This window comes from Dama dama, chromosome 5, assembly GCF_033118175.1.
Source record: "Dama dama isolate Ldn47 chromosome 5, ASM3311817v1, whole genome shotgun sequence".
Classification (NCBI taxonomy): Eukaryota; Metazoa; Chordata; class Mammalia; order Artiodactyla; family Cervidae; genus Dama; species Dama dama.
Genome location: NC_083685.1, coordinates 18,162,825 through 18,185,509, shown reverse-complemented (window position 1 = coordinate 18,185,509; position 22,685 = coordinate 18,162,825). Strand labels below are relative to the sequence as shown.

At 46.0% G+C, this 22,685-nt stretch overlaps 1 protein-coding gene across 1 annotated transcript in view; it reads left to right on the top strand.

The window, feature by feature from the left end:
• The first annotated feature begins 11,074 nt into the window (after positions 1-11,074).
• CCDC63 (coiled-coil domain containing 63) overlaps positions 11,075-22,685 on the top strand; it is a 29,593-nt gene continuing 17,982 nt past the window's right edge. Inside the window, exons 1-4 of the mRNA XM_061140851.1 lie at positions 11,075-11,149; positions 14,572-14,761; positions 21,350-21,469; positions 22,108-22,289. Of these exons, the coding sequence (XP_060996834.1) occupies positions 11,091-11,149; positions 14,572-14,761; positions 21,350-21,469; positions 22,108-22,289 (551 nt within the window). The 5' untranslated portion in view covers positions 11,075-11,090. The remainder of the gene's footprint in view (positions 11,150-14,571; positions 14,762-21,349; positions 21,470-22,107; positions 22,290-22,685) is intronic.

Below are 22,685 nucleotides of genomic sequence, written 5' to 3'. Positions count from 1 at the left end.
CTGCAGCATTGCATCCAGGAAGGTCACTTCCTTGTCACAGGGGATGGGGCAGGGGGCTGCAACAGAGTCCTGCAAGAAAACTGAAACCAGTTCAGATGCTCAAGGGACTTTAAAGAAGGGACTACTGTCAGAGTGTTCAGGGTTAGGGGACCAGAGAAGGGAGGTAGAAGCTCTGAGAGATTAGCATCAGAGGGAAACCATTACTACAGAAAGGCAGGAAGAAACCAGACAAGGAACTGGTGTGGTCACCACCTCCCCTCACAAAAAAATCCTCCTGTTGTTCTTCTTTGTAGAGAGCTGTTTTATTGAAGTGTTTATGTATGTATGTGTATGTGTGTGTGCTCAGTCATGTCTGACTCTTTGCAACCCTTTGGATTGTAGCCCGCCAAGCTCCTCTGTCTGTGGGATTTTTCAGGCCAGAATACTGGAGTGGGTTGCCATTTCCTCCTCCAGGGGATCTTCCCAACCAGTGATGATTGAACCCAAATCTCCTGTGTGTCCTGCATTGCAGGCAGATTCTTTACCCGCTGAGCCATCAGGGAAGCCCACTGAAGTGCAATATACATATATATTGGGGCTTCCGAGATAGCTCAGTTGGTAAAGAATCCGCCTACAATGCAGGAGACCCTGGTTCAATTCCTGGGTCAGGAAGATCTGCTGGAGAAGGGATAGGCTACCCACTCCAGTATTCTTGGGTTTCCCTTGTGGCTTAGCTGGTAAAGAATCTGCCTGCAAGGCAGGAGACCCCGGTTCGATCTCTGGGTTGGGAAGATCCCCTGGAGAAGTGAAAGGCTACCCTCTCCAGTATTCTGGCCTGGAGAATTCTGTGGGCTGTATAGTCCATAGGGTTGCAAAGAGTCAGATAGACTGAGCAACTTTCACTTTCATACATATATAAAAGGGACATGTCAGAAGTGCACAGCTTGATGAATTTTCACAAGGGAGCTTATCCATGTAACCAGATCAAGAAACAGAATTTTCCCAGCACTCCAGAAGCCTCTTGAGTCCCCTTCCAGTTATCACTGCTCAACTCTCCTTCACCAAAGAGCCTGGATTCTGACCCCAAAAGCACAGGTTCATTCTCCTGTAGAGATAATGTTACAATGGGCATCTTTGTGTCTATGGATTTTTCTTTAAATTTTTTTTTTTCTTTTTTTTTGCCATTGGCTTGTTTTCTTAGGATGAATCTTCAGGTTTAGGTTTCCTGGGTTGAAGAGTATAAACATGTTTATCAGTCTTGCTGTATAAGACTGCATTACTTTCTGTAGAGTGTACAGGTTTCTTATCTCAGAAGTCTGCCACTGAGATAATAATTGGCAACTCTGGCTTCAGTGAAAGGGAGGCCAGGAGTGGGGCAGTTCTGGATCCCATTAGCGAATAATCTGAAGATTTTAAATACCAATAATGCCCACTCTCTTGATAGATGATGTTTCTGACTGCAAATGACAGAAGCTGGTGTGTGGAGACATGGAGATTATTACAGGCATTTGGGCAGTCGTGGAGTCTTGGGTGGGTTTACAGGTCTGCGGCCGGAATACAATTCAGATCCCTCTGCCCCTGGGCCCGGCACTTCAGCTCACACCTCTGTGCAGTGGAGGTTCAGCTAGCATTTGGATCTGTCCCAAACCTCCCAGTGGACTCTCCCTCACATCTCATTGGCTGCCCCCAAGATTTCAGTGGGCTCACCTTCTGTAGATTCAGTGTTCTATACTCAATTCTAGAATACAAATCAGGATTTTGTCAGCAAGGAAGACATGAGGGAAGGGCTTTGTGTGTAGTCAGCCTCTGAGCAGTGTGTGTGTGTGTGTGTGTGTGTGTGCGTGCTTGCACACACACGCACACACTAAGTCACTTCAGTTGTGTCCGACTCTTTGTGAGAAGTGCATACACTTGGGGAAAACTGGCTGCTCCAGCCCTGACTTCACACAGTCTCCTGGCTCTCGCACCCCCTATTCATCAGTCTTTTGTTTCCCAGGGACTTTTTTGGGTGTAAATCCTGTCTAACTTGGGCGAGGGGTTCTTGTCCAGTCCGTCATAGCAGAAGGCAGGGTTGGGTGACACCACATGTCACCAGCATGGCCATTAGGCTGCTCAGCAGTGCTGGGCTGGAGGGGGTAACCTCTTAATTTCTGAAGAAATTAAGGCTCAGAGAGGTCAACTGACTTTCCTAAGAGCATACCACACTTCAATGGCAGAGCTAGGACTAGAATCTGGATATCGTAACACCTGGTCCAGAGTTCTCTCCATTTTATGACTGTGCCCTCACCTGTTTTGAGAATTATTTTCACAGTCCCTGGGGAAGGGCAGTTTTGTCACCTGATAGTGGCCCCCTGGCCACAACAGTGGACACCAAATCCAGACTGGGTTTGGATTTGGGTTCTTTTTTCTGGGAAGTTGAAATTCAGAAGACCTTGATTTCTTTTAATGTGGACTTTAAAATGGGAATTCATAAGAAGCAAGCTGAGGGGAGGAGAAATTTGTCTTTAAAAATAAGAGACCAAGTTGAGAGATCAGGTGATTCAAAAGAGAGAGAGGGCTGGAGAGAGGAGCTATTTTGATTTCTGACAGCTTTCTAGTTCTTGGTTCTTGTTCCTCATGGGGATCTGCCTCCGGTTTACATGCTATAACCATGATATTCATATAGTTTAGTATACTTTTGGCTAGAAGAAATAGAAATCTGGATTGGCTTAAACAAAAAAATGTGTTAACCTCTTTAACAAGAAGTGTGGCACTTCCATGATGGTCCAGTGGTTAAGACTCTGAGCTCCCAGGACGGGGGCACAGGTTTGATCCTTGGTTAGGGAACTAAGATCCCACATGCCTTTTGGGATGGCCAAAAAGAAAAAAAAAAAAAAACACCAAAAACAAGACGTGTGGAACCAAGGTAGATTTCAGGTATGGTATGATTGGAGTTCCAGCCACATTGTTCTGCCATTCTCTTTAGGCTCCCCCCTGTATAACATGTTGGCTTTGATCTCACATTTCCTTCCCTTATGGTTACAGGAGGGCTGCCAGCAACAGCAGGGCAACGTGCTTCCTTGTTCCCATCTGTGGAGCTAGAAAAAAAGCCCTGGCCTGTAAATTCTTCCTTTCTGTCTGACTAGGCCACTATCAGTTATGTGCCAATTCCTGGGCCAGTTGCAATCTCCAGGAGAATGCTATGCACAAACTGGCTTAAAATTAGCTTCCAGGTCCAATCATTGGCAAGGAGGATGGGATAGCTGTGACGGGCTAAGAGTAATTGAGAGTGATTCTGGAGATGTGTGCGAAAATCAATTTCTCCTGGTCACATAGGCTGAATGGGAGAGGGATGGTTACCTGAACAAATTGGGATCTGTTGGGAAGGCGGAAGGGGAGCAGATGCTGGAGAGAAAAAAATATCATTTTGAGTTATTTCAGGTGGGTTTCTGATCCCTTGTCAAAGAGTCATTTGGACAATCAGCTTCCTGGTCTGTGGCCAAATGCCTTTGCCTAGCCCCTCTGTAGCCTGATTCTAATTTCCTCCTCCATTCTGTAGATGCTGCTATCACCAACACTTCTCACCGCTGGCTCATCATTTTGGCAAGTTGGCATCTCACTCTGCTCCAAGCCCCGCTGACGGAGCTGAAGATCCCTTTAGCAGAATTGATTCTGGCATGTTCTAATTTAAAAAGCCTTGCACTTCTCTGCATGGAGGCTGCTGAAATCTGTGCCCATAAAGGCAGAGAGAGTAAATTCTTCTGAGGGAAGCCTATTTTTAACAAGTCCTGAACCTAATTGAACTTAATCATTTTTCAGTCGTTGACACTTGAAATTATGAGTCATTGGGCTATATATGGAGCTGAGGGCTAGAGCAGCCCTTTAAATATCAGAGAGATGGTAGATACCAGCTACCAGAACTTCTCAGGCTTGGAGCTGTGGATTCACTCAGAATTGTGATGAAGCATGAGTCTCTAGAGGCAGCTCTGGGTTCAAATCCTGGATCCTCCACTAACTGTAAAAGTCATTCTGTTTCTCTGAGCCTCAGCTTCCTCATCTGTAAAATGAGACTGGTAACACTTGTCCCAAAACACTTTGTGTGAGTCATCAAGGCCTGACATGAAGCTGCTTATGATCTTTATTTATTCTACTTCTTATTAATATTCATGTTTTCTTGCAGAAATGTCAGTGTGTTTCATTTTGACATGTTGCCCAAATCTCATTTGTAATATACACTGTCCCACTAACTTCCCTCACTGTTACATGGTTGCCAGCAACATCAGGGGCAACATGCTTCCTTGTGCACCAAAGCACCTTTCTGAAACCCCAAACACAGTAACTTCTAAAACACATCTTGTCCCAAGAGTTTAGGGATAAGAGAATGGAGAGCTTAGTGAGACTGAGCTACCATTCATTCAAGTGGCTGGAGGTAAGGTGGAAATCACAAGCATCAAAATTACCCTAGAAAACCAGTAATCTGTTCCCTTCAGCAGTGTGGCTGCTTCTTGAGTTTAGCCTCAGAGGAAGTGGTTGGCTTGTATTTCAGGGCCATTTGTATGAAGAAATGTTTATCTTTAAACAATCAAACACAGTTAGGCCAGTGAAAAATGCTGACCACCTATGGTGCTGGTCATAGGTAAACAGGATCAGACTGGGGTGCCCCATGTTAAGCTCACAGAGGATGAGGGTGGGTGCTCCTGAAGAAAACTGATGGACAAATTCCCCTGCACTTGTGGGTATTTGTTTCCAAAGCAGGAAGATCTGGGTTCCTTTGCATTTGTGTATGTAAATTATGCACCCAGTAGGATTGCTGTAAGGACCTCGAATGTGAGGCGGGAGGAGATTCGTGTGAATAAGAGAGGACATTGGAGCCTGAATGGCGGTGTGAGTGGCCAAGTCACGGAAGGATAACGGTCATTGAGTCAAGCAGTGCTGTGAGGGTTCAATTAGTCTGTCAGGGGTGTCTCCGAGGAGAGTGTCGCTACCTCTCTTGCCCTCCGGAAAAAACCCCTTCTTCTGATGGGCTGTTCTGCTTCTCACTTCAGGGCTCTGCACCCTCCCAGCACCTTCCAGGGGAGAACGTCCGTCTGTGCGAGTCACAAAGGCGCCGTTCCAGGGGCCCGAGAACGCCCGGACCTGGGGCTTGGGGTCGGCGCGGGCCAGCACAGCGGTGCAGCTAGCAGTTCTCCCAGCGCCGTCCGACACGCAGCTGCGGCCGACGTCGGACACGCGGTGGGAGCGGTCCTGCAGGCCGCCGCTGGTGAGTGTCTCTGCGCTTGCAGCCGCGCCTGCTGCGTCACAGCGCCCCCTGCTGGGGAAATCAAATACCTGGTGGCTGCCCCTGGTCCCCGACGTCAGAGGTTTAGCTGCCCCTCAACTTGGAAAATATCCTGACCCCCCTCAATTAAACATAAATAAATTACAGTGTGTCAAATAACTCCAAGGAAGCCCAACAAACTTTCACTCCCCCCCGAAACTATCCCAATTTTTAAAAATTTGTGTTCTGCGCCCCGCTTAGCGCTGCAAGCATGTTTTAACATTCCACCAGGTTATGCAGCCTTGACTTAATTTTGGTAGGATCCTTCTCTTTCAGACTTGGCCTTTATAATCCACATAGTAAACTGTCCCAGGGGCCCTGCAGAGCCCTTCCGGGGGTCAGGATTTTCTTTTAAGGGCAGATTGTTAAAATTCAGCAGCAGAGGAGGAGCCTGCCCCCTCTACCTCAACTAATTAAATATTAGACAATAAAGTCTCCACCCACTAGGAGACTTCATTCATTCCAATAGTATTTGCTAAGAGCTAATCATGTGCCCAGGATTACCGATACTGTAGTAGGTAGCGGGAGGTCCAGGGAGCTGGAGGCACTTTCATGATGCTCCCTGACCCGGACCTCTGGATTTCTTAACACTTTCCATTGCATGGGCAGCTTTGAGATTCCTCCCAAGAATTGCATACTCAAATTCTTGCTGGCTCCCAATACAGGAAATGTGGGAATGGAGGGGAGGAGAAGTTAGGCAATGGGGAGGAATAGAGCCTGTAGTCAGGAGAGAGACAGCATGACCCACATTCACATTTTAAAACACTGCCTGCTAACCAGAACTGAAGGCAGGTTGAATTTGCCCCTTGGGCCTTGAGTTTGAGAACCCTGACCAAGAGGGTGGTGTGCCAGGGGCCAGGACACCCTGCAGGGCTCTCTGAAGTCCAAGCTGTGTGAATGAGGGTGGATCTCTTCCCAGGGAACAGAGTGGGCCCAGCCCAGAGGGCTCAGAAGGGTCTGTGTTGGTGTCTAGAAGCTGGAGAAAAGCCAGTGTCCCAGGAGGAGCCTGGTTCTTTCTCTGTGTGTATGTATGTGTATCAAGCAACAAGGTAAAAGTTGATGGAGTCTCCAGTTCTTGGGGGAAAACATACAACACAACCAATTAGCTCAAGGGCAAGATAAACTGATACTTAAAAATCTTGATTCACAGACAAGTTACATTCATCAGGCACCTATTATGTGCTAGGCTTCTGCGCAAAGAGCTTTATATACATTATTTTGTACTGAGGATGTGGGTGAGTATCTCCATTCGACAGATGAGGAGACTGAAGATCAGAGGGAGAAATCACATTGTCAGTGAATGTCATATATCCTTTAGTCATACTTTTAGAAAGGTGCATTACAGATCCACTTAGGATCAAAAGAGTCTTTAGATATAGAAAAGCTCCTGGACCATATGAAATTGGAGCTGCACAAAATTCTATAATTTAAAGAGGTCCTAAAGTGAGTATCCTTTGCCCAAATTTTTTCAGTCTAATAAATCCTGCTATAGCCTCTAGGCCTACGTTGAGGGCTTTTCCAGAAATAAACAAGCTATAGAACTTTAGTCTTTACTCTACTTCCCTGTCTGTGGAAATTTTCCAGAAATAGATATTTTCCTTCAGATGTGATTTACCAAAATTCAGTTAGTCTCCAAACCCTCTAGAAACCCCCTAGAACATGTTAGGGAAATGTCAAAGGTCCTATCGCCTCAGTGACTGTCCTGTCACCCAGCAACTTGAGAATCATTTTCAAGGTAGTGGGTCATGTAAGGCAGGAATGCTGTAGGCTGCAATGAAGAAAATACTTGATAAGGGTACCTTAAACAGTAGTGACACTTAACTATTTCACTTAACAAGAAGCCAAGAGGTAGGCTGTTCTAAGAATGGGGCAGTGGCAAACAGTGTCAGTGAGGACCTAAATTTCCCCCCATATTTCTTCTTCACTCTCTTTAGTGTGACAGTGATATTTCTCCTCATGATCATAGGATGGTTGCTCCAGCATCAACTATCATTCTTTCACAATAATCTCCAAAAGCAAAAGAAAGGGGACTAGGGACAAGCTCTTTTTGTCATAAAGGAATAGGAATAGACTTCTCCTGAAGTTCCATTGGCCAGATCTGGGTCACATGCTCATCTTTTGACCAATCATTGACAAAGGGAAATAGGGTTACTAGGATTAGTGGGAACCAATCATGATTCATCCTCTAGAACTGGGCACATTGAGGAGGGACAAAATCAGAGTCCTGTTAAGAACTTAGGGTGTTCTAAGAGTCATGCTAGTTATAACATGTTATAGCTAGCTTCTATAACCAAGATATTCCCACATTTCATTGGCTTAATATAATAGAAATTACTTTCTTTTTTTGGTTAACAGTCCAATGAGGATGCTCATGGTTGGCAGGTGACTTCTTCCACAAGTTGGTTTAGGGAACCTGTCTTGTGGCTCTGCCCATCTGTGGTTGCACTTCCCAGAAATGTCAGAGCAGGGAAGAGAAGATGGAAATGTCACATCCACTTCTTAAAGTCATGGTCTGGAAGGAACACATCTCTCTGCTCACATCCCATGGGTGAGAATTCATAGGCCTGCGTAGATTCAGGAGGAGTTGGGAAGTATAAGCCCTGGTCAGGCAGCTACTGTGGCAACAACTCTTCATGAAGGAGAAGTGGTTGTTGGGAGACAATCACCTCATCTCTTAAAGGGTGATCTTACATCCCTGCTTTTAAGGAACATCCTGACTTTTCCAAACCTCTTGGCTATTCCCAGTGGGTGCTGCGATCTATACTACAGCACACACTTGTCTCTGAACACTCCTTTTATTCACTTGCCACTGAGCCTTTGCCCAGACAGTTCTCTTAACCCCCAATTTCTTTTTTTTTTTTTTTTTTTGCAGATAGCGGAGTGCAGTTTATTACACTGGCGGGCCCAAGGCAGGGTCTCCTCTTAGCCAAGGGCCCCGACCAGCATTTGTGAAAATCTTTTATACCCCATGTGTACGCGTCCAAACCCACTACCTTGAGACTTACATAAACAAAGGAAGGGTAAATACAACTACAATAACCCCATCAATCACGTGTTATGTGTTCAAACAGTCAATAATCAATAAGCCCGCAGTTACATTCCAAATAGTTAATAACCGATAAGCCTGTGCTTACATTCTGATAGATAGTGTCGGGAGGCAGGGGTGATTAGTGTCTGTTTTCTCTTCTTCAACATTCCCCTGCCCAGAGGGGGGTCTTATCCTTCCATTGTCATTCCCACAGGCACTAAGCAGAGAGTTCAGAGTCCACTGGAGAGGTGGCCGCGCACGATCAGCACAGACAGGCCTGAGATGGAGTCCAGGCCCTATGAATTCCTTCTTCATTCCCCCCCTTGATGCTCTTAGTTTCCATAACGAGCATCATTTATTGAGATATATTGTACCTTAGCCCTCCTGCCACCCACATGAGAGAATGCTATCAACCTCTGGGTTACAAAATTCACGAGGCATTGTAGGAAGCAGGGCCCACAAAGCAGTATGATAAACAAGGCAGCAACATAGTCATACCATTGGAACACAGATCGTGTCCATCTTGCATGCAGATAAGGCAGGTTTACTGGAGGCTGGTATAGGCTAGGCTTAATTCTGCCATGGGCGAAAGTCTTTACCCCCAATTTCTTCCCCACTTTTCTTCTCTGCATGGTGAACTCCTATTAATCCTTCAAAACCCAAATTGAAAATCATCTTCTTTGTGCACCTTTTCCCACTATTTTACCTAGGGCAGGGTTCATAGCACCTTGAAGGTTGACTTACACCTGAATTCCTTACAATGTTTAGCACACAGTAGCCTCTTAGTTTGTGTGCTAAAGAGATTTAGGTACTGCAGGCATGAGAACTCATTTGATTGCAAGCAACAGAAAACTCATCTTGGATTACTTTAAGTGAGTATGCCGATTCATGTAATTGGACATGACCCAGAATATCTTCAGGCTTGGCTATATCCAGGGCCTCAGATGATTCCCCCAAGGTTAAATTTCTCTTGAGTTTGTCTTCTGTTCTCCAAGACAGCGTTATTCTTAGGCTCCCTGAAGAGGCAAGATGGTTGCCAGCCACTCCCAACCCCATTCACAGGTTAAAGTGCAGCGGGAAACAGAATTTCTCTCTTCCTGACTGTGCAAGCTTAAATTCCACCATTTACTCTGCTGGGGGTCACGGACCTATCACAGAATTGATCACTTGGGCCAGGGCCCTGAGATTATGCAGATTGGCCAGGGTTCTGGCACTATGATTGGCCCATCCAGAGTCACAGGTTCCAATCCAGAAATGACCAGGAGTGAGAGAGAGAGAGGGTAGCTTCCTACTGGAAATTCCAGGTATTGCTACAGGAGACAGAGGAATGCTGGATGCCCCATAAGCCCACATAAATTTTTTTAATGCTAAACTGTCATCATATGAAAAGACCCATATAACAGCATATCATAACAGCTCCCATTTACTGAGTTCTTACTTTGTGCTTGGTTTAGTGCCTTACCTGCTGAACAACCTGAAATGGCTTCTAGAATTTCTCCTATTTTCCAGATGAGGAAATCAAGGCCCAGAAAACTGAAATAACTTGTCCAAAGTTAACAAGTGGCCAAGGAGGAATTTTTGCTGACATTTGATGGTTGCTACAGCAATGCTTTAAACCGCTGCACTGTAGGACCCTTCAGTGGGTGGCAGAGCTCAGAGTTTCTAGTTTAGGGATTTAGTTCCTGAAGTCTGGAAGTTGGGGTGCAGTGGATCTTACAGCCCCATGGAGTTCATAGAGTTAGTATTGTTCGCACCTCTGAATACCTAATGCATCTCAGTACAGCTGGCTTCTGCTTTTAAAAGCGAGGGGAGGTTGTCCTCACAGCTGAAGCTGGGTGAATTTCAATGTAACCCCATCAGAGGACACACTGCCTTGATGCCATTTTGCCCCTCTTCTTTGGGAACACAGGGAGCAAGAGGGTAACCAACATGCCAGAACCATCTGCCTGGCTCCTAATAATAAATTGGGAGAGGAACAGGTTTCAGGAAAACATTGCTTTAAAAAAAAAAAAAAAAAAAGCCTCTTTTCACACCCGGGCAGCCATCTGTCATGTCCTCCTCTGGTGCCAAACTGTGGGAGGAGGGAGGTCTGCGGGGGGTGGAGAAGGGAGAGGGTGCTGCTGGGTCCGGCACCACCAGCAGGGGTGGCTCCTAAGTTTTCTTTGTTTTGCCACTGTGGACAGGGCATTGCAGAGAGAGAGAAGAGGACTTGCTGGCTTTGACCTCCCTGGGTACGGTGTCTGAGCACAGGAAAAGCACAATTCCTTCAAGATGCCAATGGTGGGTAATAATAGCTCCTATGTATAGAGGGTTTTACTGTGGAGTTAGGCATTGTGCTGTCCACTAAATACATATTAGCTCATGGAATCTTGACAGCAAATCTGTGTGTACCCGTTTTATAGATGAAAGACTGGAGACTCAGAGATGTTAAGTGACTCACCCAAGGTCACACAGCAAGGCCACCTCTTCAGTATGTAATAATGAAGTCCAGTCTCCTCTCCACCCCAGCAACCCAGGGCAGGTTTTCCATATAACACACAAGCAGTTGACATCACCCAAGTGTGGTCTTTCAACTCTAGCTCTGCCCCAAGCACCCTTCTTGCCTTCCATCCTTGAGTTGAAATGTGGGCTTTTCTAGTCACCTAACCTGTTGCTTAATACCCACCCTGTCTCACCCAGAAGAAGTACAGGAGAAAAGACCCTGAAAGTTCCCAGGAACCTTCAGAGAAGACCAAAGAGCAGCTGGTTGAGGGGGAGCTTCGGAAGCTGAGGCAGCAATTCCGGAAGATGGTGGACAGTCGGAAGTCCTTTAACTTCCGCTCCCAGCGGAAGATCACAAACCAGCAGTAAGTGATGGTCAGAGAAAATTTGGGGTTTGGTTTCATGGGGCTTGCCTTCTGATGTGGCCTCTGGGGCATGAACCCATTTGGGATAGCTTCAGTGGGGAAAGGAGATAAATTCTCAGAGTTCAGGGTGTCTCAGGGACCCTGAGGGGAGCAGAGCACCCATGTTTCAGGAAAGGACCCAAACTAGAAGCCATTTCTGGTTCCTGTTTCTTTCAACACATGAGTTTTGTTCTTCTCTTGAGTCTCAGCTGTGGCTGGTGGGAGATGGCTTCCTCTAATTCTTGAGCTACCAAGGGCCACACAGAGAGACTGTCCTTAATCAATTCCAGAATTCTGAGAATCCATCCCAGAATTCTCAGGAGAGGGAGAATCTGATTGTCTCAGCTTGGGTCTGGTGTCTGCTTCTGTTCCAATCAGCTGTGGCCTAGGGGTTGAACTATAGGACAAAAAATAGCTATGGGTATCCCCAGTGGTTCTAGCAATGAAGGTGGGGAGTTCCCAGAGAAGGGGAAATCACCTGGCAGTGGATACCCCAAAGGACATTTCCTGCTTGTGTGACCTTTTGGGGTCTTCAAGACTGAATATTTGAAATTGAGTTGCCCTAGAAATTATATATAGTTTTCCTTGGGCAACAGAAAGGTGTTCTCGGGGGTTGAAGAAACAAACGTTAAACAGGCATTCTTAGATTCCGTCCAAGGAAAGGTGATTCCTTTACATCTAAAATGTTTATACAGGCAGTAACTGCCTGTTATTAAAAAGAAAATTTGACTGTTAGATGATGTGTGAAGTTCAGAGGCTAGAGGAGTTCTTTAGATTTTCCGTGGATTGGCTTACTCAGAGCCACTGCTAGTCAATATGGAATCACTATGTGAATTAGAAAAAGACACCCTTTTCTCAAGATTCTTTACTGCCATCTGTTGGAAACATCATTTTTATGTAGAGATTTTGTTAAAACACGGCCAAAGACACTTACTCCTTGGAAGGAAAGTTATGACCAACCTAGACAGCATATTGAAAAGCAGAGACATTATTTTGTCAACAAAGGTCCGTCTATTCAAGGCTATGGTTTTTCCAGTGGTCATGTATGGATGTGAGAGTTGGACTATAAAGAAAGCTGAGTGCCGAAGAATTGATGCTTTTGAACTGTGGTGTTGGAGAAGGCTCTTGAGAGTCCCTTGTACTGCAAGGAGATCCAACCAGTCCATCCTAAAGGAAATCAGTCCTGAATATTCATTGGAAAGACTGATGCTGAAGCTGAAACTCCAATACTTTGGCCACCTTATGCGAAGAGCTGACTCATTTGGAAAGACCCTGATCCTGGGAAGGATTGAGGGCAGGAGGAGAAGGGGATGACAGAGGATGAGATGGTTGGACAGCATCACCAATTCAATGGACGTTTGGATGGACTTCGGGAGTTGGTGATGGACAGGGAGGCCTGGAGTGCTGTGGTTCGTAGGGTTGCAAAGAGTCTAACATGACTGAGCGACTGGACTGAACTGAACTGAACTGAACTGTCTCTCAGAAAAGTACAATAAATCAGCAAATCGGTGATATGTTTTCAAGTAGATGGTGCTCCCTTGGGCTGTGCAGTCCACAACCTGCACTTCTGTGCCTGGAGATCTTGATTCACAGCCTATCCTTGGTGTGGGCATCAGGAAATGCCTACTTCTTGGTGTGTCTTCAGTTTTTCTTGAATCTTTCTTACTCTTCTGCATCCTACTCTGCCCTACCCTGGTCCATTTGATCTGGTTTCACTGTGATGGAACTGAAGCGGGGAAGGGGAGTGGAAGAGTAGACATAAACACCCCCAAATAGGAGGAAAACTGGGCTGAGGTAAGTGAGGTAGTTAGGGTACAATATTTAAGGAAGTGCTTTTTCCCAGTGCTGACCTCGCACCTATACCACCCTGAGAGTGAAGATTTCCTTAATTTTTGAAGTACTTCACTCCCCTCACTGCAGTCCCAGCCCTGCCTAAAGATGGGCAAACCTTCCTTTTGCTTTTCTCTGACCTCACTACACCCTGAAAGCCTGTCTTTGATGGATTATCCTGCTCTCTCTCTTTTTCCTCTGTACCTTTACAAAGACCCCTCCCATGAGGGGCTTAAGAGGGGCAGAGAAGTCCCAAGGGCCAGGTTTAGAAGACAAGATGCTCTGGAACTAGATGTGCTCTCAGTGGCCCCTAGCTGCATGTGGCCATTTACATTGGTAATTAGTTACAAAAAATAAAATTAGAAATTCAGTTCTTCAGTTTCACCAGCCACATTTCAGGTGCTCTGTAGCCACATGTGCCTGGTGGATGCTATCAGACAGAGCAACTAGAGAACATTTCCATCACTGCAGAGTAATCTACTGGACAGTGCTGCTTTAGAGCAGTAGTGGCTAATGAGCCAAGTCTTACTGGCGGCCTGTTTTTATGAAGTTTTACTGGCACATAGCCACACCTATTCATTTTTGTGTTTCATATGGTTGCTCTGTTGAATAGATGCAACAGAGGTCCTCTGGCCCACAAAACCTAAAATGTTTACTCTTTACTGTTTATAGAAAAGTCTTTGCAGACCCCTGCCCTTGAATGTTCTTTACTGTTCTAGAGTGGTGCTTCCAAAACTTTAAAGTGCGTAGAGGTCACTTGAGCATCTTATTGCAAAGCAGATTCTGATTCAGCACGTCCTGGGTCAGGACCTGAAGTGCTGCATTTCTCCAAGCTTCCAAAGGGTGTTGAGGCCGCAAGCCTGCAAATCGCACTGAGCAGTGGGAATAGGCTGCAAGAACTTTGCAAGAAGTTTGGCCTCTGTGCCAATTTCACCTTGTTCAATTGCTGTACAGTCGCCCGAGCCTTCTTTTCTTTTCAAAATCTCCATTTGCCCACGTTCTCGACCTCCTCTCTTCTCCAGAGTAGACAAGGGAGAGAAAGACGACTCATGTCAGCCAATTTCATAAATCATTAGCCCCCAAATAGAGGAGCTGGTGGGGGTTACAGGTTCCTCTGCAGCTCTGTGGTGATGCACAGTCGAAAGATCCTGTCTGATGGGTTTGCCTGTCATTACCAGAGATAATTGGCTGGAAAGCTGGAAAAGAAAGTCTGCAAAATCAGACAGATGCCAGTGAGCTGCTGGCAAAAGAAAACTTGGGGGCTTCCACCATGTCTAGGTAATGGGTTTTGACAGGCACAGCTGCAAATTGTTCTGAGGAGAAAAAAAAAAAATATCACTCAGAGAAGGGTGCAGAGCAGTGGAAGTTGCAGTGAACTGGGTCAGAGGTGATGTAAGTTCAGGACCTGGACTAGAGACCTTGAGTGAGTCCCTTCCAACTCTCTGGGTTGGGAAGTACCTCTCTGAGTCTCCTTTCAGGGTCAAGGGGCCTGGAGTGTCCGATCCAGGCAAAGCCAGGGGTTCAGGGTTAATCATGTGCTGCTTTCCCAACAGCAAGGAAATCAAGACCCTGCAGGAGGAGCAAGATGAGATCACCCTGCTTTTGAATCTCATCAAGTCCTCCAGGAACCTGGATCTCAATGAGAAAAACTACGTGGAACTGCGTTTCCTGCTGCAAACTAAGGAGGACTACGAGGCCCTGATTAAATCAATGAAACTGCTGTTGGCTGAACTGGATGAGAAGGTGTGGTCTTTCTCTTAAAGGGTTAACCAGAACACTGAGCAAGGGGAAGGAGTGGGGGAGGTGTACTCCCCACCATACCCTGCACTGCTGGCTTTTCTAAACCTGTCTCTACCACCATTGTAACCCCAGTCTCTCAGTTCTATTGATCCATTTCCCCACTGTGGTCTCCAGTGCCTCCCTATTATACTTAGAATAAATGTCCAAGTCCTTACTGTATCAGTCAGGAGAGGTTAGGTATGCTGCAGTAACAAACACTCCCTCTCCCCAACTCAGTGGTTTAAAACAACAGAGGTTTCTTTTTCATACATGATTTATGGTCTATTGTAGATTGGCTAGGGGCTCTTAAATCCTCTCATCCTGGGGCCAGGCTGATGGGATAGCTCCCATCTTGGACACTGCCAGGGGTTGAGGTAGAAAAAAATGAGATCCTGAGGGTCTCACTCTGGCAATTGATGTGAGGGTCTCACCCTCACATCTGCTCATGACCCATTGACTCAAGACAGTCTACAGAACCCATAAATACCCCCAGTGCCGATACCCATCCAAAAATAGTCAACTCTACCCATTCACAAAAGGGCCTAGGAAGTGCAGTCCTCATGGATCCAGAAAACAAAAAGCTAGAGACATTTGCTGGACAGCATTCATCCCTTACTGTGGTTCGAAAGTCACTATGTGATCTAGCCCCTGCCTACCCCTCTAGGATCATCCCATGTTATTCCTTCCTTAAGTCTTCTCACTCCAGCTGCAAAAGACTTTCTCTCCGCCCCCCCCCCTCCCCAAATAATGCTGTCTTTTCTCACCTCAAGGCCTTTGCATATGCTGCCCCCAAATGCCTCACCCTAGTTGCTTATCTTTTTCTCAGCCTGCTGTTGCTGCTGCTGCTGCTAAGTCGCTTCAGTCGTGTCTGACTCTGTGCGACTCCATAGGCGGCAGCCCACCAGGCTCCGCGTCTCTGGGATTCTCCAGGCAAGAACACTGGAGTGGGTTGCCATTTCCTTCTCCAGTGTATGAAAGTGAAAAGTGAAAATGAAGTCGCTCAGTCGTGTCCGACTCTTAGTGACCCCATGGACTGAAGCCTACCAGGCTCCTCCGTCCATGGGATTTTCCGGGCAAGAGTACCGGAGTGGGCTGCCATTGCCTTCTCCGTTTCTCAGCCTAAAGGTGACTTTCTCAGGTCTCAGGGAGGCCTTCTCTATGGCCTCTGTCCAGTTTAAAGTATATCCCCCTGGTATTAGGTTTCTGGCCAGGAACAAATAGCACACTCAGTTGGGGTACTCAGAGAAGTAGGGCACTCTGGATCCTGGAGTAAATGCCCCCCCGTTGCCCTCTGTGCTCCATCCACACTGGCTGCCTTTATGGATCCACACTGCTGTCTCTCATCTCTGCCTTTGCGCATGCTGTTCCCTCTGCCTGGAGTGCTGGGCCCCATCCTCTCTGCTTGGGGGAGTCTTATTCATCCTTTGGGTCTCAGCTCAAATGCTGTTTATGCAGGATAGCTGTCCCTTCATTTTTCTCTGCTATGTGCCCCTACTGTGTGTGTCCAGATTATCTTCTATCTCCCCTCTGCTAGAACTCAACAGGCTTCCTGGGTTGTTTCCAGTCCTAGACTGTAGGTTGTCTGAGGGCAGGGGCCACTCTGTCTGGTGCCCCTGTTGTCTGGCATCAAGCAGTGGCTTGATAAACATTGATGAATGAGTGAATGAATGAATATATGAATGTATGAGAAGAAGGCAATATATGTGAACAAAGAGGGAACTTCCCTGGTGGTCCGGTGATTAAAACTTCGCTTTTCAACGCAGATGGTGCAGGTTTGATCCCTGGTTGGGGAGCTAAAATCCCACATGCCTTGCGGTCAAAAAACCAAAACATTAAAAAAAACCATAATATTGTAACAAATTCAATAAAGACTTTAAAAATGGTGCACATCAAAGGGGAAAAAAAAAAGCTTTAAAAAGTGAACAAAGAAAAATTGAAAAAAGAAACAGGGATGTGGATTCTCAGAAACATTAGAAAAGGCGATTTAGTTTGCTAATCCTCCAAAGAGTATGGCACTCACTGCCCAGAACAAAAACCTTCTTGGTCTAATTCCATCCCAGCTCCCAGGATCCCCTCCTGCTGTGTCCACCGCACAGTGCCCAGAACTTTGTCCTTTCAAGGGGTCACTGGAGGCAAGGATACCACTGGGCCCTGCTTGGCCTCACAGAATAATTAATAAGCTGATGCCTTCCTGCTGGGCATCTCGTGTAGGCCGTGCATTTCCCCTTCAGCTACAGGCTTGGGTAATGTCTCCCATTGGGCTGAAGCCTAATTACTTTCAGCATCATGAAAGCAGTGTCTGACATAAAGGTGCCAAAGGGAATACAGCTCTGAATTTAGTCACAAGAGCTGATGCCATAACTTCCTTTGGCAAGGAGCTGGAGCCTGAGGACTCTAGGGGTCAGCTCAGGCAGGGACAGGCAGCCCTTCAGAGCAGCAGAGGCCACACCTGATATATGGGGGAGGATGCTACCCTCCCATAAATCAAAACAAGTTATTTGTTTTATTTCAGAAGAGAGCTGGAGGGGGTTTGTGTTGAGGATGTTGCCTTGTGCATAGAACAGGAAAGGAGAGCCAAGTGGAAAAGGAATCTGGCTTGACTTGAACCTGACTTTGTCAGCACTAATGAAGCAATTTGATTTTGCTCTGAGGGAATTTGTGGGGGAGAGAGACAGTGTGTTCCAGCTAAAGTCCAAAACCTGGCTGATGTCAATCATAAGCAGCATTTCTATACCTTGCCAGTTTTGTGTGAGATCCACTGGTTCCCTTGATGTCCGATCTTCTGAGCCACCATCTTGCTTGAGAAATGTGTTGGGCTGCAAGTAATGCAATTCCTGACTGAACGCAGTTGGGAAAATAGAGGTTTGTTTTTCTCACATAATAAGATGTCTGACTGGAAATAGGCCATCCTAGGGATGGTTTAGCAGCTCTACAATGATGGATTTTTATTTTTCTCTGAGACTCTCTTGGCCTTATGGCTGCCAAATAGCCATCTTGTATGATGATATAATATACATTAGCTGGTATAATATTTCATCTAATTGCATTCAAAAATATAAAGAATGGATGGGAGTTTTTCCTCCATGATATTCTCTTCTTATGAAAGGGAGAATAACTCACAAAATCCCTCCAGCAGATTTTCTCTGATTGGCCAGGGTTGGGGTATAGGTCCATTCCTTTGCCAATCACTGGTAAAGGGAAATTATGGAATTTCCAGAATTGGTTTGGGGTATACCAGGGGCAGCAGATTATGGTGCAAGCACCAAGTCTTGTCTATTTGTTTATGGTCCTCCAGTGAAGAATGTTTTTTACATCTTAAATGTTTGCTTTTTAAATGGTTATGTGAGTATCTACATACTCTAAAAGAGTTATGTGAGTCTCTTGGTCCTTGAAGCCTAAAATATTTACTGTTTTGGCCTTTTAGGAAAATATTCCCAGCCTCTGGTTTAGATGGATGATGATTTATCCCTTGGGCCTGGGGGCAGAGCCCACCTTCCCTGAGTAAAGTACTGGCAACAGGAAAATGTTTTTATCTCATTTAACAGGAAGTAGCAGGCTTCCCTCGTGGCTCAGTTGTAAAGAATCTGCTTGTTAATGAAGGAAACATGGGTTTGATCTCTGGGTTGGGAAGATCCCCTGGAGAAGGAAATGGCAACATGCTCCACCATTCTTGCCCGGGAAATCCCATGGACAGAGGAGCCTGGAGGGCTACAGTCCATGGGGTTGCAAAGAGTTGGACGCGACTTAGTGACTAAAACCAACAGGAAGTATAAAAATAATACATGCTTCAGGATGGTTGATTCAGCAGCTCAGTTAGGTTATCAAAGTTATTTGTCCTTTGTGGGCAGGACTGCAGCAGCAATTCCAGGCACCACATCCATGTGGAACAACATCTTCAAGAGAAGACAGACCATCTCTTCCTATGACTCTCCTTTAGGAATAAGGAAACGTTTTCCGGACGTTTCCCTACCAGATGCCCCTCCAGCTCAGAGACTCCAACTGGTTTGCTGTTGTTTAGTCACTCAGTTGTGTCCAACTCTTTGCAACCCCATGGACTGCAAGCACACCAGGCTTCCCTGTCCTTCACCATCTCCCAGAGCTTGCTCAAACTCATGTCCACTGAGTTGATGATGCCATCCAACCTTCTCATCCTCTGTCATCCCCTTCTCCTGCCCTCAATATTTCCTGGCATCAAGGTCTTTTCCATTGTCGGCTCTTTGCATCAGGTGGCCAAAGTATTGGAGCTTCAGCTTCAGCATCTGTCCTTCTAATGAATATTCAGGGTTGATTTCCTTTAGGATGACTGGTTTGATCTCTTTGCTGTACAAGGGACTCTCAAGAGTCTTCTCCAGCACCACAGTTTGAAAGCATCAGTTCTTCATGCTCAGCCTTCCTTATGGTCCAGCTCTCACATCCATACATGACTACTGGAAAAACCATAGCTTTGACTAGACAGACTTTTGCTGGCAAAGTGATGTCTCTGCTTTTGAATATAATATCTAGATTTTTCATAGCTTTTCTTCGAAGGAGCAAGCGTCTTAGATATAGGTCCTACCCTTCATCCATATTTCTTCCTCTGTTTCCCTCCATGAACATAACTGTGAAAGCTGGTGCTATGGCAGCCATGTTTTGAGGGAGAAGTCAGGTGAATTATACAGATCTTGTCCTCACATCCTTCAGTTACTGAACGTAAGCCATCAATGTATTATGAGAGAAAGATAAACCATAATTTGTTTAAACCACTATTTAGCCAGGCTTTCTGTAATTTGTTGTTGCATGTGTTCCTAATTGATACAAGCTGCTACCCCTTAAGAGAGGCTGCTGAGATCTGTGCCCATAAAAGCAGAGAAAGTTCTGAGGAAAGCATATTTTTAACAAGTCCTGAGCCTAAATGAACTTAATCATTTTCTAGTCATTGACACTTGAAATTATGAATCACTCAACTGCCAGCACCTGTTTTTAACAGCAAATATTTTATAATACCTCCTTTACAATCCTGAATTAAAATTCATAGATGGTATAATCCTTTACCCTTCTTCTTTTAAATCAATATGATGCTATAACTATAATATAAAGGAAACATAAAGCTATTTATACTAAAATTATATGTATTTCGATATGTTCATGTTTTGGCCTGACTTATCTAGAACGGGGCTGGCGAACTGCTCCACAGAGGGCCTGATAGTAAATATTTTGGCTTTACAGGCCGTGTGGTCTGTGTTGCAGCTCTTCCATTCTGCCTTCATAGCCTGAAAGCAGTCATAGACAATGCAAAGAATGGGCATGGCTGTGTGCCAGTAAGACTTTATGGGAACAGGCAGTAGGCCAGATTCCACACTGCAGACTGATTTGGGCTTGTGTCCACAACTCAAAGAAGATGATCCATGGGAATTCCCTGGCCATCCAGTGGTTAGGAGTTGCTGTGTTCACTTCAGTGGCCCAGGTTCAATCCATGGTCAGGGAACTAAAAGGCCCACAAGCCTCCCAGCGTGGCCAAACAAAAACCACAAGATGTTCCAGGTTGTGCTGGTGTCAAGATTTCCAAAATGATGGTCAAGTCTTGGTTAAGTTCCAGACAAATCAATGAATATTCTCTTGATTTATACAGTGACTCCATTCCTGGATACTTGTCTATGAAAATGGAATGAAAGGACTTCCCTGGTGGTCCAGTGGTAAAGAATCCACCTGCCAACGCAGGAGACGTGGGCTTCACCCCTGGCTGGAAAAGATCCCACATGCTGCGGAGCAGCTAAGCCCATGCTCCTCAATTATTGAGCCTGTGCTCTTCAGCCCAGGAGCCACAACTGCTGAAGCACATGCACTCTAGAGCCTGTGCTCTGAGAAGTCAGAGCAGAAGTCACAGCAGTGAGAAGCCTGTGCACTGCAACTAGAGAGCAGCCCCTGCTTTCTGCAACTAGAGAAAGCCCATGCACAGCAGCAAAGATCCAGCACAGCCAAAAATTAAAAAAAAGAATGAAAAATGCTGTGTGTGTATATGTAAAAGACATTTTGATTCTAGGCACAGAAGATTATAGAGGATTTTCCCTTGCCTGACATTCAAGGCGCACTGGACAGTCACAAGGGATGGGGGTCAATTTTTGGATGTCTGGTGCTGTCTTACATGTTGCAGGGTGTGTGACACCTCCTGACTTGCTCTTTAAGGGTCGCTAGCATCCCCATTATTGTAAGAGTCAGAAAAAGAAACAAACAAAAAACCTGCCAACCAAACAAAAACAAGGTTACAGAAGGCTTCTTGGGGGATCAATGCCATTTCTCAAGGAAAACAGTGGCTTTAGGGTCAAGTGAAATTTTTGCCCTTATGTGAGTGAAATTTACACACACAAGTGAGAATAAAAACTTTTAGTTGCTCATTTTGTCCCAAACTAAGATTAAGTTGAGTCCACATCCAAGAGAGAAATTAAAATTCTATTCATAGGAAAAGAAATAACATGGTAGTTTCTGTTTTAGCATGCTTGAGTTAGTGAACTATTGCATTTGTCCCCATACAGACGTTAACACAGCTGGGTTTTCCCCTCTCTCTCTTTTTTTCAGATTGTTCAGATGGAGAAAAAAATTGTAACCCAAAGACAGATCTTCACAAAAATACAGGAGGCCAATAACCCCCGGAAATTGCAGAAACAGATCCATGTTTTGGAAACCCGTTTGAATCTTGTATGTAAGGTGTCTTCTGGGGGAATTCTCTGGCTGTCCAATGGTTCGGACTCCCTGCTTCCACTGCAGGGGGCACGGGTTTGATCCCTGGTTGAGAAACTAAGTGGTTTCCCTGTGGCTCAGCGGTAAAGAACCCACCTATAGTGCAAGAGACATGCGTTCGATTCCTAGGTCCGGAAGATCCCCTGGAGAAGTAACTTGCAACCCACCCCAGTATTTCCCAGTATTCTTGCCTTGGAAATCCCATGGACAGAGGAGCCTGGTGGACTGTGGTCCATAGGGTTGCACAGAGTCGGACACACCTGAGCACGTGTGCATGAATGCACCTGGAACACATGGGGAACTAAGATCCCACAGAGTGCAATGCGGCCAAACAAAATCTCTGCAGACAGCTCTCCCTCCCTTCGGAGGAGGAAAGAATGATGTCTGTGAAGCCATTAGCAGGCGTACATTTCATTGGTTGAGTCAGGAGAAGGTGAACGATGGTGTACATGCAGGCCAGGCAGCGCTCCAACCGTGGTTCTGGGGGGCCTGGGGTGGGAGGGGAGGGGAAGACCTTCAACCCTCTGGCTGCCTTCTGGAAGCTTGTCTCATGCCCCAGGAGTGAGCCTTGTTTTGAAGCACAGCCCTCCTTGCAGGTCACTGTACACTTTGACCAGATGCTGACCACCAACGCGAAGCTCCGGAAGGAGATCGAGGACTTGAGGTGTGAGAAGGCTGCTTATGACAATGTCTACCAGCATCTTCATCGGCGCCTGTTGATGCAGAAGAAAACAATGAATGTGGCCATCGAGCAGTCTGCGCAGGCCTACGAGCAGAGGTAGGCTGGGGGAGAGACTCTTGAGGGCAAAGATGTCTCAGCCACCTGTTGGGCTTCTTATTCCTCTACCCACTGTGCTTATGTGTGGAGAAACCTGAAACCATCATCATCGTGACTCCGAGCCCTGGTTGTGTGTCTGCCAAGCATGATGCTAGGTGCTCTGGGTAGTATATCAACCCTCACCACAGCCCTAGGAGTTATTATCTCAATTTTACAGGCCAGGGAATGGAGGCTTAGAGATGTCAAAATGCTTACCTGAGATGCTGGTAAGTGGCAGATGTGGTGGAGCTGAGATTTAAACCCCTATTCTGTATCATCTCCCCCAGGTGTCCCTGCCTCTAGTCGTAGGGACCCCTCTCAGTCTGGACTGTTTCCTGGCTTCACCCCCGGAGGGGC